Here is an 18,993-nt window from a genome sequence, read left to right on the forward strand (position 1 = left end):
GCTCTAACTGCGACGTGAATAGGCTTTCATCAAATGCTCGCAGTCAAACAGCTAATAATACTGTGCGTTTCTGGTTATTTTCCAGTACGAATTTAATCGTACCGAGACCCCCCCTTTTTTTTTAGCAAACTATCATGCGTTGTTTAGTGCGCTCCCGAGTGTAGATACGGTATTCACAACAGTCCAAACGAACCAAACTAAGGGAGTAAACTCACCACAGTTTGGGAAAACCACTACCAAACTATTCGGTGTGAAAGCCCCTTAAATGCACTCAAAGCTCATGTACACCTCGAGACAGGTAGGTCCACTCAATGTACCGTCTATATTTCCGGCCCTGGAGGTGTGTCTGCCCAGACAGCATCTGTACCAGTAGGCTATAGGAAGCTCTGGGGACAGGTCGTCTGTATATGGATGGCAATAAATTGGCAGAGGCAAACAAATCAACATCTTTAGCGGACAACAGATATTGAGGGCTTGAACAGAAAAAGCTGTTTGCTTGCGATTTCGTTCATACTGGTGAACCGGTGTATGAGTTGTGTGGTTGCAATGTCAACAGTCCCTTGTCTCTGGTATATCTTAGCACGCATCAATCAAGATTAAGTTAAAGTTGTGTGCAGCGCAATGGACATAGGCTCTAGCCTATTGCACAATGTCCCATGAAAGACTGTCTGGTTTGGCAATACTCTGTTATGCCCGCAACCTGGACCAACAGGCCTCGGTAAAACAGTTGCTCACAAAAATGCAAGGCGACGCAGTTGCAACTGCCTAATTAATGTATCTACTATAGGGCTCGATGTAAAAAAAAGAAGAAGAGAGAAACAAACACAGACACTGATAGACTTTATTCTAAGAGAAAGCCAGGCAGAGAGAGAAGCAGCAAGGAGGACTTCAGGAGACCAGGGGAGTCTTTCAAGTTGAATTTCATTTACCTTGAATATTGCAGCCCATTTTAGGCTATTAGCCAGAAAACCCCCGCTGAGTTCAACAAGTGGCTGAATTGATCCTCAAGCCGACTACTTTTTCCCTCATTGTTAGGCTATTTGATGTGTAATTTGTATATCAAGTTGATAAATATCAGCTAAATACAGTATAGAGATTAGGCTACAATGCATAATAAAACATTGCCTAGTGGGCTATTTATTTTAGGGTGGAATGACTGCATTATTTGGCATTAATAATAGACTGGTTTAATGCACAACAACTTTCCATCCAAGCTGGGAGAGAGCGCGAGGACGCTCATGTAACTGAAAGGTTGCAAGATCGAATCCCTGGGCGGCAGGTAGCCTAGTGGTTAGAGCGTTGAACTAGTAAGGGAAAGGTTGCAAGATGGAATCCCTGAGCTGACAAGGTAAAAATCTGTCGTTCTGCTCCTGAACAAGGCAGTTAACCCACTAGGCCGTCATTGAAAATAAGAATTTGTTCTTAACTAACTTGCCCAGTTAAATATAGGTTTAAACAAAATACCGTTCAGGTAGGGCGGGCTATACAAGACAGTTGTACAATATAGGCTACTCTAAAACGTCTATTGGTGGCCATCTATTCTACGACATGCACAGTTTTACATTATTGCCGCCAGCCAGCAGTCTAAATGGCACCACTGCTTTGTGAGGCTGAGAAAATGACGACCAAATAGGCCTACCAATAAATAGATAGAATATTAATTTAGACACTAATCTGTCGAACGACCAACGCAATACTCCTTACCACAAACTAGACACTCGTAGGCACATTCCACAGGCTCCATCTAGTGGAGATCAATGATAATTAAATTTCCCTGTCTTTATTGGCTTATTGCTGATTTTTGATTTATTTTTCTATTTCACCTTTATTTAGCCAGGTAGGCCAGTTGAGAACAAGTTCTCATTTACAACTGCGACCCGGCCAAGATAAAGCAAAGCAGTGTGACACAAACAACAATAAAGAGTTACACATGGAATAAACAAATGTACAGTCAATAACACAAGAGAAAATCTGTATACAGTGTGCACAAATGAAGTAGGGAAGTAAAGGCAATAAATAGGCCAATAGTTGCGAAGTAATTACAATTTAGCAATTAACACTGGAGTGATAGATGTGCAGATGAGGATGTGCAAGTAGAAATACTGGTGTGCAAAAGAGAAGAAAAAAACAAAAAAACAAATATGGGGATGAGGTAGGTAGTTGGTTGGGTGGGCTATTTACAGATGGGCTGTGTACAGCTGCAGCGATCGGTAAGCTGCTCTGACAGTCAATGCTTGAAGTTAGTGAGGGAGATATGTCTCCAACTTCAGTGATATTTGCAATTCGTTCCAGTCATTGGCAGCAGAGAACTGTAAGGAAAGGCGGCCAAAGAGGTGTTGGCTTTGGGGATGACAAGTGAAATATACCTTATGGAGCACGTGCTACGGTTGGGTGCTGCTATTGAGACCATTGAGCTGAGATAAGGCCAGAGCTTTACCTAGCAAAGACTTATAGATGACCTGGAGCCAGTGGGTTTGGCGACGAATATGTAGTGAGGACCAGCCAACCAGAGCATACAGGTCGCAATGGTGGGTAGTATATGGGGCATTGGAGACAAAACGGATGGCACTGTGATAGACTGGTTCCAATTTGCTGAGTAGAGTGTTGGAGGCTATATGTAAATGATATCACCGGAGTCAAGGATCGGCAGGATAGTCAGTTTTATGAGGGTATGTTTGGCAGAATGCGTGAAGGAGGCTTTGTTGCGAAATAGGAAGCCGATTCTAAATTTAACTTTGGATTGGAGATGCTTAATATGAGTCTGGAAGGAGAGTTTACAGTCTAGCCAGACATCTAGGTATTTATAGTTGTCCACATATTCTAAGTCAGAACCGTCCAGAGTAGTGACGCTAGGTGGGCGTGGGCAGCGATCGTTTGAAGAGCATGCATTTAGTTTTACTAGCATTTAAGAGCAGTTGGAGGCCACGGAAGGAGTGTTGAATGGCATTGAAGCTCGTTTGGAGGTTTGTTATTAACACAGTGTCCAAAGAAGAGCCAGATGTATACAGAATGGTGTCATATGCGTAGAGGTGGATCAAAGAATCACCCGCAGCAAGAGCGACATCATTGATATATACAGAGAAGAGTCGGCCCGAGAATTGAACCCTGTGGCACCCTTATAGAGACTGCCAGTGGTCCGGACAACAGGCCCTCCGATTTTACACACTGAACTCTATGTGTTAAGTAGTTAGTGAACCAGGCGAGGCAGTCATTAGAGAATCCAAGGCTGTTGAGTCTGCCGATCGATAAGAATACGGTGATTGACAAGAGTCGAAAGCCTTGGCCAGGTCGATGAAGACGGCTGCACAGCACTGTTTGTTTTATCGGTGGTAGTTATGATATCGTTTAGGACCTTGAGCGTGGCTGAGGTGAACCCGTGACCAGCTCGGAAACCGGATTGCATAGCGGAGAAGGTACGGTGGGAAGAAGGCTGATGTCCTCTGGTAGCACAAGTGAGGGCAGTGGCTCACTGCTACCTAGTCCCATTCATATTTCCCCCACTGAATAGCTGCTGTTCAACATGCACAATTGTGTTATAAACATTGAATAAACGTTGAAGCCATTTGATACACAACTAAATGCATGACAGTAACAGTCGGGATGACGGTGTTGTGTCTTGTCTAGTTTTGGAGATACACCTGCTCTAGGCCTTCTGAGGGTGGGTCAGCGATGCAGGCCACCAAAGGCACCATCAACAACAGTCTCCCCCAGCTGAACACATACAGACATACAGATACATCCAACCATTGATTGCACCAGCAGCACCAATAGTGTCACTTATATGTTCTCAGACCTTAAAAAAAGAAATATACCTCATTTGGAAAACTTAAATCATACCTTAATAAGGTGATTTATATGACCGTCGTACCTTATCATAACCAAACAAATAGAGTTTGATTTTAATACTACATTCAGAATGGGGTGTGACAGACAGAATTGCCTGCATTCTATTCAAATTGACCACAAACCTGGTATTTTGTCTATAGTAGGTTGCAGAATGTATGTCAACTGTAGAATGCATTGTTACATTGTTGTCATGGTAAATGTAAAAGACTATGAAAATGGTACAGAATACATTCAAATGTATGATTTCTCAAACAAAGCAGCGATAAAGGACAGCGCAGAATTTCAGTGTAAGTTTATTCAGTAATAATCATTAGAAAATAAAATATTATCGATTCAAATGAATTCAAGGCCAAAATAAAATGGGAAAATACAACAACAAAATGTGTTAATACAAAACCTAGAATGTCAAAATAACACATTTGCTACTAAGAGAAATCATGTTTACTGAATAAAACATCACAGAGCAAATTTTTGGGGACTTTCAAGTAGAGAACATTGCCACGGGTCTTTCCATACATTTGTTTTATTACATATTTAATAACAGTAATAGTAGTAATAGTAATCATAATAATTATAATAATAGAATGAAAACGATGCAACAAGTCTTTCTCTGTAAACTGGTATATTACCACAGGTATATGACCATTTTTAACCCGCAAACAGAGGAACAGTGCACCTTGAAAATGTTTTATTTCATTGGTTCTTTCATATTTCTGTCCCAGCAATGTAAGGTGAGGTGTAAATGACAAATATAGATTTCACTAAACCATACACACAGTCACAAAAAAGTACAAAATTGTCTCACCTTAATACACAAACATTTGTATAGAAAAATGAGAAACATTGGTACTATACAGTTACTTGTGCAAAGACAAACAGCTATGTGCTAATATTTAAATACCATTGGTATAGAACCAACTCATTTTCTCTTTTCTTTTTTCAGGAATCCCTGACATGATGTAAAAGTAAATTGGTTTTATCTTTTGCTTAACACAAGTGTTTAAAAAACAATGCATATTTTCAGTTCAGTAATTGCTACGAATAGTACAATGTGCCTGGAATTCGCATTGGTCCTTTCACAAGATAGTTATCAACAAAAAGACCAGAACACTTTTTTTTTTTAACTCACAAACGATTCAAAGAGCCCTTTCAATGTGCACGCAAAGTGGAAAACCTACATTTTCATGACAGTATTCGGTTGACTGAGAACGCATTGCGAACTCGTGAACTACAAATCAAACCCTCATGAACTACAGATCACACGTCTCCTCACCTACCCATCGTCTGAGCTTATTCAAAATCTCCTGGGCAGCGCCTGGGGAAAAAAGCTTGATCCTTTGTCGTCTATATTTTTGTCTGTTTGCGTAAAGTCATTTTGTGGTCCATCAATTTTCAACTTTCGTCAAGAGCCACAAGAGTGGAGTTTTCTGGTAAAAACGAGCCGCAGTACAAACGCTCCCTTCTCATCGGAAGGAGAAGCTCGCTGTGGGAAAGAGACTGGTTGATTGAGAGGGAGGCTGATATGTTTTCCCCAGACGGTGCTGGACCACCACGTGGTATAGCGTATGCAGAGAGAAGCCGGAGAGAGAGACACCGAGAAGAGTGGGGTTTAGTATTGCTTAGCCTCTCTCTCAGCTTAAACCCAATAAGACACGACAACACAACAGAAAAAAAAGAGAACAATGGCAGAGACTGTGGACCCACCTAGACCATGATGCCTCATTAACGTCTCATCTGTCCTGTGAACACCCCTGATGAATTACGTGCCTCACCAGTCAGCTACCATGCCAATCCGGTCTATCCTGGCTCACACAGGCTCAGTCTGTCACAAGCCTCACACAGCAACATGAAGACCAAGTGATTAGGATGATTCCGTTCGAAAGGGTTCGGTGGAATTAACTGACATGAATCATATATTGAGGAATAATCCCAACACAAGCATTGAGGAACGACAGAGATTCCCGTTCATCTCACTTCTTCGATCATCCCGTTTTCTATCAGCAGCAGAAGGCATTTCAGTTGGGATATAGATGAGATGAATGAAGTTGTAGAATGAATCTCAAAATGAGTGAAGCAGCGTTGTCAATGCACTAAAGCATTTGACCTTCCCGTGCTGTGCACCTGCCCTGCACAACATATGCAAACACAAATGTTTATCATCACATCTTTATTAAGGTGGAGTAGCCTCCTTGAAGCCTAGCTAACTTCAAGTCCAACAAAGATGCCCTTAGTAAAAAAGGGGGACTTAACGTTGTGGTACTGGGTGTGGTTGGAGGGGCGCACAACGTGTTCTTATCCTCGCTCATAAAACAAGTTAAAAAAACAAAACACAAAAAACATTTGCATATCTTGTGCAGCTGTGTTGTTACACCAAGAACCCAACGCTTTCACAGACAAGCCAAGGCATATGAGCAACAACAAAGAAAAGGACCAATTCATCTCAGAATATTGTACCTAATAAAATAATAACACCAGCGAACGTCTTTCCTGGTAGCATAATAGGACTCATTACGGAGTGTATTGCTGACCTTTTGAAATGGTACATCATTACAAAATATAGAACATCTCTTTACAAAGTTTTTTTTGTTTGTTAATATAATACAATTCATTTACAGTGTATCTACTCTGAAATATTAATTCTCAGGCTATTCTAAGACTAAAAACAACCTGCCTGCTAGTGCATTTATCCCAAATGCTAGTAGTCACCTCAGAAGTGTATATTTAAGCAATAAGGCACGAGGGGGTGTGGTATATTTCCAATATACCACGGCTAAGGGCTGTTCTTACGCACGATTCAACGCCTGGATACCGCCCTTAGCCGTGGTATATTGGCCATATACCACAAACCCCGAGGTGCCTTATTGCTATTATAAACTGGTTACCAACGTAATTAGAGCAGCAAAAATACATATTTCGTCATACCTGTGGCATACGGTCTGATATACCAATACTGTCAGCCAATCAGCATTCAGGGCTTGAACCACTCAGTGAATAATTCTGGTTTGATGATGCTATAAATGTGACTGATATTTCCTGCATACTTAAACTGGTTAATCTTAAACTAAAACAGCTAGGGGGAGGGGGGGTTAGGTGGGGGAGATATGCCTTTCTATGCTTGCATTGAAAACTTGCATGATATGCCAAAACCTTAATAAAGTGACAGAGGGAATGACATCTTTCATCTGATTGTCAACACCCTTAATGACCCGGCCCGGTACCTCACGCCCTCTGCCAATAGGTCCACCTCCTCCGCTGACACTCCATGTTCTCATCTGCGACTGGCTCGTTGATGAGCCTGTGTCACTTCCAGACTGTAACCTATGACCTACGGGCATGGTCCACCATGTGCCAGTAGTGCCGGTCCGGGAGGGCGGAACTAGCATAGTTTCCTGGCACCAGGATTGGTTCCTGGCCCTGTGATTGACAGACGTTGACGTGAATGCCCTGGCTGGCAGAGGGCGAGTTACAGGATAAGTGGGCGGAGCCAGTGTGCCTCTCTCTCTCTCTCTCTCTCCTCATAGGTTCCTTTCTCTTCCATGTAAAAGGCACTTCTTTTGGTCGTAAGCCAATAGATGCATTTCTCATTGGGTTTTCCACTGTCGGTGCTGTAGTCTATATTAAGTAGAGTACATACAGCTAGCAGTTCACTTCTAGTCGTTTATTCTCCAGCCGATGCTATAAAGTGGTGATGCAGATCATCTCGTCTGCCAGGTCCTCCTCGTACACCACTCTAAGCTCCACCTCCGGCTCCTCATCACTATAACTGGCTGTGGCGTCTTGGAGGTCGTAGTCCCGCTCGCTCATGACGGGGTACACGTGGACCCCGTTAACCGCCGGCGCCACGCCAGCGCTCAGCAAGTGGCTGGCCGCGCTCTCCATCTCGTCGATGGTCATCTCGCACGCGTCCGCTATCTCGTGCTTGGTGGCGGCCACAAACTTTGGATCCATGGCGTATCTCCCGAGACCCTCTGATATCAACACCTGCCCGGCGACAGGAGAAAACAGACCACATTGTGTTTATTATTAAAGTTACTGTTAGTCGCGATAAAGGCCTGTTTGCGTATCTGAAACGTAATGAGTTTGAGTGTTCAAACCATCCACACCTGGCTAGCTGTAATATACTGTACTCACTAACGTGGTAGCCTACTAACGACTTCCATATATCATCTCAGAGCACAACCCACCCTCCTCTACCCCACCCTGGACTCACCGCCTCCACCAAGCTGGTGGCGCTCTTCTGATTGCGCTGCTGGTGGTACTCCGGGGCCACCTGGAGGTGGGCGGGGGAATAGATCCCCTGGGAGTACTCTGGGTCATCTGTGTACCAAGAGCTCTTCCTCAGAGGCACCTGACTGCTGACGGCATTCTCCCCGAAGAGAAGAGGAGATTCAGACACTCTTGGAGGAAAACAGAGGGCCAATGATAAGGAGGAGGAAGCAGGGGACAGTGTGACTCAGTGTCAGACTCAATGTTCAATATCAGAGTGCTAGACAACTTCCTAGTGACAAAATAATAACAGTGAGACATGCAGTGTGGCTCCTGCAACCCCCTCCATACGCAAGACTGAATCATTACCCATCAAACCTTACTCTTCCTCCAAGAGCCAGACGAACAGCTCTCCGAATAAAAACCACACGTTACACTATACACACACTACACACACACTATACATTTCTATATGTCACACTATACACACACTACACACACACTATACATTTCTATATGTCACACTATACACACACTACACACACACTATACATTTCTATATGTCACACTATACATTTCTATATGTCACACTATACACACACTACACACACACTATACATTTCTATATGTCACACTATACACACACTACACACACACTATACATTTCTATATGTCACACTATACATTTCTATATGTCACACTATACACACACTACACACACACTATACATTTCTATATGTCACACTATACACTTCTATATGTCACACTATACACACACTACACACACACTATACATTTTTATATGTCACACTATACACTTCTATATGTCACACTATACATTTCTGTCATTTACTAAAACAGAAATGTGTGTCGGCATGTATCCTTCATCGGGGTTGTACAGACAGAACAGCGGAGTTTTTGTATACCTGTGTCCGGGGTGATCCACCCGGATGAGGGGCGTGTAGTAGGGCGACTGCTCCTTACTGGACGGAGTGGCAGGGGGAGTGGTCCAGGAGCGGGTGGAGCGGGAGGGGGAGAGATGGTGGGCTCTGCTGGAGTCCAGCCCTGCTACAGCCATCACCTGTAGAGGGAAGTCAGGAACCCACACACTGGTTTAACAACACACACTGGTCTAACAACACACACACTGGTCTAACAACACACACCGGTCTAACAACACACACCGGTCTAACAACACACACTGGTCTAACAACACACACTGGTCTAACAACACAAACAGGTCTAACAACACACACTGGTCTAACACACACACACACTGGTCTAACAACACACACTGGTCTAACAACACACACTGGTCTAACAACACACACACTGGTCTAACAACACACACACTGGTCTAACAACACACACACTGGGCTAACAACACACACACTGGTCAAACAACACACACCGGTCTAACAACACACACTGGTCTAACAACACAAATGGGTCTAACAACACAGAACTAGTCTAACACCACACACACTGGTCTAACACCACACACACTGGTCTAACACCACACACACTGGTCTAACTCACACAAACTGGTCCAACAACACGCACACTGGTCTAACACCACACACACTGGTCTAACAACACACACACTGGTCAAACAACACACACCGGTCTAACAACACACACTGGTCTAACAACACAAATGGGTCTAACAACACAGAACTAGTCTAACACCACACACACTGGTCTAACACCACACACACTGGTCTAACACCACACACACTGGTCTAACTCACACAAACTGGTCTAACAACACGCACACTGGTCTAACACCACACACACTGGTCTAACAACACACACACTGGTATAACAACACACACACTGGTATAACAACACACACTGGTCTAACAACACACACTGGTCTAACAACACAAACTGGTCTAACAACACACACACTGGTCTAACAACACACACTGGTCTAACAACACACACACTGGTCTAACAACACACAAACTGGTCTAACACCACACACACACTGGTCTAACACCACACACACTGGTCTAACAACACACACACTGGTCTAAATACACACACCCTGGTCTAACACCACACAAACTGATCTAACAACACACACACTGGTCTAACACACACACACACACTTGACTAACAACACACAAACTGGTCTAACACACACACACACACACACACACTGGTCTAACACACACACTTGTCTAACACACACACACACACACACACACACACACACACACACACACACACACACACACACACACACACACACACACACACACACACACACGTCTAACACACACACACTTGTCTAAAACACACACACACTGTTCTAACACACACACACTGGTGTAACACACACACTTGTCTAACAACACACACTGGTCTAACACACACACACACACACTGGTCTAACACACACACACACACACACACACACACACACACACACACACACACACACACACACACACACTGTTCTAACACACACACACTGGTCTAACACACACACACTGGTCTAACACACACACACACACACACACACACACACACACACACACACACACACACACACACACACTGGTCTAACACTCACACACTGGTCTCACAAACACACACTGGTCTAACACACACACACACACCGGTCGGCAACACACACTGGTCTAACCCACACACACACCCACACACTGGTCTAACAACAGACACTGGTCTAACACACACACTGGTCTAACACACACACTGGTCTAACACACACACTGGTCTACACACACACACACACACACACACACACACACACACACACACACACACACACACACTGGTCTAACAACACACACAAACATACTGGTCTAACAACACACACTGGTCTAACACCACACACTGGTCTAACACCACACACTGGTCTAACACCACACACTGGTCTAACACACACACACTGGTCTAACAACACACACACTGGTCTAACAACAACACACTGGTCTAACAACACACACTGATTTAACAACACACAAACTGGTCTAACAACACACACTGGTCTAACAACACACACTGGTCTAACAACACACAAACTGGTCTAACAGCACACACACTGGTCTAACAGCACACACACTGGTCTAACAACACACACACACTGGTCTAACACACACTGGTCTAACAACACACAAACTGGTCTAACAACACACACTGGTCTAACAACACACACTGGTCTAACAACTCACACACTGGTCTAACAACACACACTGGTCTAACTAAACACACACACTGGTCTAACACACACACATTGGTCTAACACACACACATTGGTCTAACACACACTGGTCTAACAAACACACACTGGTCCAACAAACACACACTGGTCTAACACACACACTCGTCTAACACACACACACACACACATTGGTCTAACACACTGGTAGAGCACTGCACTGGTAAATCAATTCATGCAACATAGAGCCCTGGTAGTGTGTGTGCTATATGGTGCTGCAGATGCAGAGCTGTGTACTGGGTGTGTGTTACCTGCTGGTGCATCTCATGCAGTGGTAGAGCAGTGTGTGTGTGTGTGTGTGTGTGTGCGCGTGTGTGTGTGTGTGTGTGTTACCTGGTGCTGCATTAGGTGCAGTGGTAGAGCAGTGCGTTGGTGTGGCAGCTCGTCCTGACTGCCTTGCCTTCTCAGACACTCAAAGTTGAAGGAGGGCCTCCTGTGACCTGGACGAGTGACGGGCGGACAGGACAGGAGGGTGAAACTAAACTACTCATGCAGGAAACAACGACTACATGCAACTGAAGGGCATCAACACACATTCAGAAACAAAACACTGTCATGCTCTTTAAAATCTGAGAAAACCAAGTCAGTGACAAGTCAGTTTAAAAAAAGTGTGTGTGAATAGCCGTCGAAGATTAGCGTCTATCTGACCTTAGTAACAGTTCATTTGTAGACAAGCTTCAGAAGCATGCTGGACAGAGAGAAGGGATGTTACCTTGGGGTGTGGCAGGAAGCATCCGTCTCTTAGGCGACCTCCTTCCGTCTTGGTAGAGGGGTTGCTCATCGTCGTTGTAGTAACTGTTGGGGTGATGGTAGCCTCTCGGCGTCTCGTACTCCGTGTCACTGTTCTGGTACCTGTCCACGTGTTCCATATAGGACCTCCTGGAAGGGTAGGGTGTTGGGAGGTGAATTAACTACTTGAATTCTATTTTAATATGCTCGGGGGCCGCATCTGACTCGGTGGCCGCTAGTTTGAGACCCCTGCTCTAGCGGAAAGGAACAGGTCGTGAGGTACGGTAGACACAATATGTAGGATACATTTATTTCTCTGAGGTTGTAAGGGTGGAGTGTCGGTTACTTTACCTGTCTCCTGACAACATGCTGTCATCCTCATAGAACTCCTCCCCGCTGTAGTACTCTCCCGAGTACCTGTCATCATCAAACTCCTCCCGTCGGATGGTGGGAAGGCGGGCATCTCCCCGGTGGGACCTGGTGGGAGGGGTCAGGGTTCAGAGATCGGAGGGGGGTAGTAGGCAGTGGAGGCTGGTGTCACTTTAAAATCAGAGGACAGGCTCATTGGAATGGAATGAATAGAATGGTACCGAATGAATAGAATGGTACCGTTTCCAGCCATTACTATGAGCGATCCTCCCTTTACCAGCCTCCACTGGTGAGGCTGGACTGCGGGAGAAGTTGTGGGGGAACAGGGCCATGCACTGCCATGCAGACGCAAACCTCCAGCCTCCAGGGGGCAGCGAATCAACAGAACTAGCGTCATCCTCATCCACCACCACAGCCTCATCGAGACAACAGGGAAAGTAGAAGCTGTAGTAGACCAGCAGACAATGCATACAGTACCAAAGAGCAACACTCAATGTTCACTTAACACTTCATTTTGTCGCTCCAAAGAAAACCATGGTTGCCTGTAATACGATTGTTTGAGAAGTCTTCAATCAGACGTGTCAAAACTTACATCCACTTCTCATCATCCCCCATCTCAGCCGTGGGATAGCTCACCCAAATTACAAACTGACCTATTGTTTTCCTTACCCTGCAAGCAGTCTATGGACAAGGGAAAACATCAATCCATGTTCTGGTTTTGTCCATAAAACTTATTCAGCTGTCCCCATTGGAGAGCCCTTTTAGGCTCCAGGTAGAACTCTTTTTTTGGTTCAATGTAGAACCCTCTGTGGAAAGGGTTCTACATAGAACCCAAAAGGGTTCTACCTGGAACCAAAAAAGGGTTATTCAAAGGGTAATCCTATGGGGACAGCTGAAGAACACATTTTGGTTCTAGATAGCACCTTTTTTCCCCCAAAGAGTGCTTGCAGGATAAGGAAACCAATATTTAATTTTGAAATGTTGGTTAACAATCCCTTTAATGAAAGACATTTCTGAGGGCCTTCTATAGAGCTCCTGGTCATTGCTGGCCTCAGGAAGTAGTCAGGGTTTAAGGGGAGCAGGGTAAGTTTCCATTCATATCCATGTGGTTTGAGCACCCAAGTTCCTCCAAGTCAAAAGCACTTCACTTCACCTCTCTTAGCAGTGCCCTCCTTCCTAGCAGACACATGCATACACCAAGATTGGTCTAGGCGCTAGGCAGTGTGCTGACCAATCAGGCTTTTCCATTCTCTTCATTAAACATCAGACTACTAGGCCAAGGGATACTACTCCACAGATAGCTGGTGGTGCAGAGACAGGGAGATGGGATGACTGGCCACCACTAATTTAGCAGGGATTAGGGTTGCAAATTCCCAGTAATTTTCCCAAAACTCCCAGTTTTTCCAGAAATCCTGATTGGAGGATTCCCATAATCTGGATTTCTGGAAAACCTGGGAATTGTGGGAAAGTTACCAGAATTTTGCAACCCTAATAGGGATGCAGTTAGTCATAAAACATAATTCAAATGAAAAGTCCCCCCTTGTGGTGGCGGACACATACTGCTCTAAACATACCTAGGAAAGTAACATACCTAACATAGGTCTCATAGTAGCGCCTTTTGTCCAAGAAAGCAGAGAGATGGTTGAGAGAAAGCATTTTGTTAGGTAGGAGAACGGGAGGAGAGAACAGAGGGAAAAGGGACCCCATGAGTGGCATATATGTATCGTACAGTATATGAAGCATATACATGCATTCCTATATATGTATAAGTGAAGAAAGAAGACAGAGGGGTGACGTTTCTACCAATGTTGGGGGGCAGATACATTTCAATTACAGGCAGTTCAGGAAATAATTTCCAATAATTTCTTGAATTCCTAAGAATTCAAATGGACTTTCAACCCAACCCTGGGGCGCTCCAGAGAGATGTATTGACTGCTTGTGGGATGGGTTACCTGAATAAATATGAAGTGTGCTGTTGGTCAGTTATATGGAATGAGGATGATGATAAGCATGTGATTGGTCAGTTTAAGGGAGGGTCTGAGAGGGTATGTGCTATAGGTCAGCGACAAGGGGAGGGTCTGATAAGGAGGCTAGGTCCTGCCTTTGGCAAATCTTTAATGATAGACACACAGAATGGCCTTATGGCTAATGGTAGCTGCATGCTAACTCTCCATGCAAACTTATATCCCAGGTGTGTTATATTGTACAAAAACCCAGTGTTGACATCATCATACACATTGAGACAGCTGTATGACTACGAGGGACTACGAGAGTACCTCAGGTGAATTGACAAGGGACTGAAGAGTTTAAAGGTTAGACATTATAGCTTCTAAATAGTGTGACATTTGAAGTTTAAACGAAGCTTCAAGCCACAGACATTTCCCCATTTTCTCTTACTCTAACTAATCAATCCCATTCAACAACACACGATGCGTCACCCATTTCATTTCTCGGCCAGAGAAAGAGATAGCTGATGGTCAGTGTGTGGTCACCTTTGTCCCTGCGGCGTGCCGCGAGGTGGCGGCTTGTCGAAGTCGGTGTAGTAGAGGCCACCGCAGTGTCCCGGGTAACCGTTGGCGGGGGGCGGAGTGTACTCATAGTAACAGTGGTGGTGTCCTCCTCCGTTGGGCAGACTGGACACGTTGGCGTTGTTCAGGTTGACGTTGGTGGACTTGGGCGACTTGCCGTATGAGGAGTTGTGGTGGTGGTGGTGCTGATTGGGGTGCTGGTGGGACATGACGTTGGCCCGGCAGAGACGCCCCACCGGCTGCTCCATGTGGGCATAGTGCGGAGGTGGCTGCACCTGCAGGGGCCTCTGGGTGGTGTTGGTCTGTTGCCCTGACGAGCGCCGGTGGTGGTCCCCGTTCACATGGTTGATGTGGTTACCGAACAGGCCACCATTGCGCTGTGGAGGAACACTCAGGGTCAAACGGTCAGGGACTACTTTCTGTTCAACACAGAGGATGAATACACAACGCTAGTGATGTGCAAACTGGGTTGACTTGTTGTGGTTGGTGATTTGTTTTCCTTTCAGAAATCATCGTATGGGCAGAAAATAAATTCAAAAGCTGGTTCGTGACATATGTGGGATGAAGGCACTATAATTCCTTTTTCTGAACTGAAAAAAGAAAAACAGAAGAACTGCAAATGGTTTACTTCCTCTGACAGGAACATAGTCCTGTCCCTACACCTACAGGTTTCATCCATGCAACTTGTACGCCCAGTCCACCTTGGTGACTAATTGAGTTTATAGCTTTGTGATTTTGCTCGGTAAATGGAAAGTGCCATACAAATCAAATATAACATTATTACCACTGTGTGTATATCTGTGCGTGCCGTGTACAGTATCTACCTCCATTAAGGGCATTGATGTGAGGCATAATACACTGCCATTACCATTGTCCCAATATTCCATTTACCCAAACCAACCCATTCCAGCAAGACAAAATACATATGCGTGCCACACACCCCGTCAGGCAGATAAATTGAATAAGTTACCCTATAAATCTCCTCGTCCTCCTCTGGAATAAAGTCTACTAGCTCCTCATCTTGCAGGTCACATGATATCGCTCGTCGAATTTCGGGCCCAATATCATGTAGCGTGCGAAGGCCAGCCTGTAACCATGACAATAGAGGGAGGGGCTAAGGGCTGGTAAGAAGGTTCTCTTTCAGGCAGAGGCTCTTCACACACACAAACACACACACACTTGCCCTTTGCTGGCTCTCACGCAAAACCTGACGTCTACAGACGCCCATACTGGACAGAGCTAGACAGACTGTGAGAGATGAGAACATTCACAAGAGACAAACAAATGTGCTCCCCCTGAATATGCCTTGTCGTTAGTGTGTCTCCTATGACATCACATTATCCTGAGTGTTAAGGGTTAAGTGGGGAATGTCAGTTCCACCTTTGTCTACGTTGACCACTACAGCTAGCTACAATAGGCACATACTGTAGTTTACTTCCTACAGGACCTGTTTCAATGAGGACAAAATATAGCTTGGGATATGAGGGAGAGGGACATTAGATAGAGAGGACTACCTGAATGATAAAACCTCACGGCTCGAAGCTAACGGTGATGGAAACAGAAGTAAGCTGCTTGGAGTGTGACCTTCATGAGTTGATGGGTGAGATACATGTTAAAGCGCTGGATGACCATAACGAGTGGACAGAGACGACCCGTGCGTCCCAAAATTGGCACCTTATTCCCTACACAGCACACTACTTTTGACCAGAGCCCTACGGGCCCTGTTCAAACGCAGCGCACTGTATGGTGAATAGGGAACCATTTGCGACGCAAGCCCGACATACACGCATGACATTGTCAACGGTAACACTGAGACGGAGACACGCGCCTCTGCGAAAGAGACATATGTTGGGTAAACACGTCCGTCATTACATAAACAGGATCATGGTGCAGACCAACAGTTCTGATCATGAATGACCTGCTGAATTCGTGAATCACAACATTGGCACACTTGTTGGTATGCCACGCACAAGAAAAAATGCAAGCAGATTCTCACACACGTTTCGTCACACATATATTCTCAACAGTCATGTTGACCCCAATTGCTCACACACACACACTCTCGTGCACTAGGGCTGTGAACGTGTTTGGAATTTTGGGGGTTATGTAATTGGCCAGGTTACCTGAGATAACCGTTGGGGTGGGGGGGGTCCCCTCTACGTCACCAACGCCACAGCGGTTATTCTCTGTGGCGATATGTTGTTCAAATTGGCTATAGAGGATGCAGTAATGAGAGAAAAACAGTACTGGAAAAATAATATTCGAAAATAGGCTACGCATCCTATAGGATGAATCCTGAAAGGAGCTTGGCTACAGTAGCCGACGTTCAATTCAGTTGCACCCCATTTAATAAGGGAGGAAACGCAAAACTGGCACCTGTCCTCATTCCTCGCACATTTACCGACCCTGCAACAAGACACCGTTTTTTCTCTCTATCTGAATGGGGCGATGAAGTCCAGAAAGGCCTATTTTAGGTAACTTTCCGAATGGACACAGAGAATTAGTGGACTCACACCCACCCACCTAAAAGGACCCATCAATCAAAGCCGCCCATCAATAAAAACCTTGCCTTAGATTGAAATCCTTTACGTAGGGTAGGAAAGACTTGTCTACATTATAGGATGATGCTAAATCAATGTAGCCAAACATATAAATTGACGAGCAAAGTTTTAAGGAGGATATACACTGAGTGTACAAAACACTAAGAACAATGGACAGCATTATAACAGCAACTTATTCGGAGCAATTTTTAAAAACCAATAGGCCGAGGCCTTTTTGCTTGCTGAATCGCATGCGAAAAGAAGCTAAAATCGATAAATAAATAAATAAATAAATACATAAATAATTAACGTGTACTGACAGGACGATATTTCGACAATTGGTATGAACGGCGTCATAAACAAGACATTTCCTTGTTTTTTTACTTCCTAATTATTCAGACAAAAATAACAGACTTGTTGAGAAAGGGCCTCTACTGAAAATAGGCATTTTACAAGATTAAATCATGACAGGTGTGTTTGATTATTTTTTAAAGCGATAGAGTCCAGACAGGCTACTTTAGGAATCTTCCTGAATGGACATATACTGTAGGCCTTTAGAGAGAATCAGTGAACTCACACACGGCACACCCCAGTAAAAAGGACCCGTCAATCAAAGCCACCAGCGTATGTCAGACACGAGAGCAAATATTTATCCTTTCCTTAAAACGTATAAAAAAACCTTGGCCTACTTTAGGCTTTCCAAATGTCGACTATAAGATAATGAATTGTCAAGGAAAGTATGACGGTGGAGAGAGACAGCTATGCGATTGTATAAAGATGAAATTGACCATCATTAATTAATAAACAAATACAAGCAACATGTCCATAGCCTAGTTATCAGCTTTGATTAGTCTATAAATTAAGAAAAGATTCCATTTCAAATTACACCATCCCAGGTTGAATTGGATTGGCGCATTGTCCATTTGACAGAACATTAGCGCATGATAGGCCTCGGAGCCAGAACAACATTGTCGACCTTGTCGCTGTTGAATAATTCACGAATAGTCAGACACATCCAGCCTTTCTTTAAAAACTTCTTGGTGTTAGGGGGCAGTATTTTCATTTTTGGAAAAAAAACGTTGTCTGGAAAAGATGCTAGAATATGCATATAATTGACAGCTTTGGATAGAAAACACTCTAACGTTTCCAAAACTGTAAAGATATTGTCTGTGAGTATAACAGAACTGATGTTGCAGGCGAAAGCCTGACAAAAATCCAATCCGGAAGTGCCCCAGGTTTTGAAAGCGCTGCGTTCCAATGACTCCCTATATGGCTGTGAATGTACCATCAACGAGCTTACGCTTTCTACGTATTCCCCAAGGTGTCTACAGCATTGTGACGTAGTTTTACGCATTTCTGTTGAAGAACAGCCATAGGCGGCCACATTGTGTAAGTGGTCACATGTTGGCTCCGAGAGAGATTTGAGTAAAATACAGAGGTAGCCATTATTCCAATCGGTTCTAGTGAAAAACGAATTGTCCCGACGGATATATTATCGAATAGATATTAGAAAAACACCTTGAGG

The 18,993-nt window shown here is 44.4% G+C and overlaps 2 protein-coding genes across 17 annotated transcripts in view; both read right to left on the reverse strand.

The window, feature by feature from the left end:
* Nucleotides 1-18,993, reverse strand: part of LOC112244872 (nuclear pore complex protein DDB_G0274915) — a 710,200-nt gene that overhangs the window by 154,302 nt on the left and 536,905 nt on the right. The window lies entirely within an intron of this gene.
* LOC112244799 (voltage-dependent L-type calcium channel subunit alpha-1D-like) overlaps nucleotides 4,124-18,993 on the reverse strand; it is a 118,593-nt gene continuing 103,723 nt past the window's right edge. For 5 of the 6 annotated variants that reach the window (XM_042299470.1, XM_042299466.1, XM_042299467.1 and 2 more), the window contains 9 exons: nucleotides 15,899-16,015; nucleotides 14,893-15,305; nucleotides 13,992-14,015; nucleotides 12,383-12,508; nucleotides 12,015-12,181; nucleotides 11,636-11,742; nucleotides 8,979-9,133; nucleotides 8,057-8,243; nucleotides 4,124-7,827 (listed from right to left, as the gene is read on the reverse strand). In XM_042299470.1, coding sequence (XP_042155404.1) covers nucleotides 7,522-7,827; nucleotides 8,057-8,243; nucleotides 8,979-9,133; nucleotides 11,636-11,742; nucleotides 12,015-12,181; nucleotides 12,383-12,508; nucleotides 13,992-14,015; nucleotides 14,893-15,305; nucleotides 15,899-16,015 — 1,602 coding nt within the window. In that variant the 3' untranslated portion in view covers nucleotides 4,124-7,521. The remainder of the gene's footprint in view (nucleotides 7,828-8,056; nucleotides 8,244-8,978; nucleotides 9,134-11,635; nucleotides 11,743-12,014; nucleotides 12,182-12,382; nucleotides 12,509-13,991; nucleotides 14,016-14,892; nucleotides 15,306-15,898; nucleotides 16,016-18,993) is intronic. The other variant, XM_042299462.1, reaches the window with a different exon arrangement.

This window comes from Oncorhynchus tshawytscha, linkage group LG02, assembly GCF_018296145.1.
Source record: "Oncorhynchus tshawytscha isolate Ot180627B linkage group LG02, Otsh_v2.0, whole genome shotgun sequence".
Lineage (NCBI taxonomy): Eukaryota > Metazoa > Chordata > Actinopteri > Salmoniformes > Salmonidae > Oncorhynchus > Oncorhynchus tshawytscha.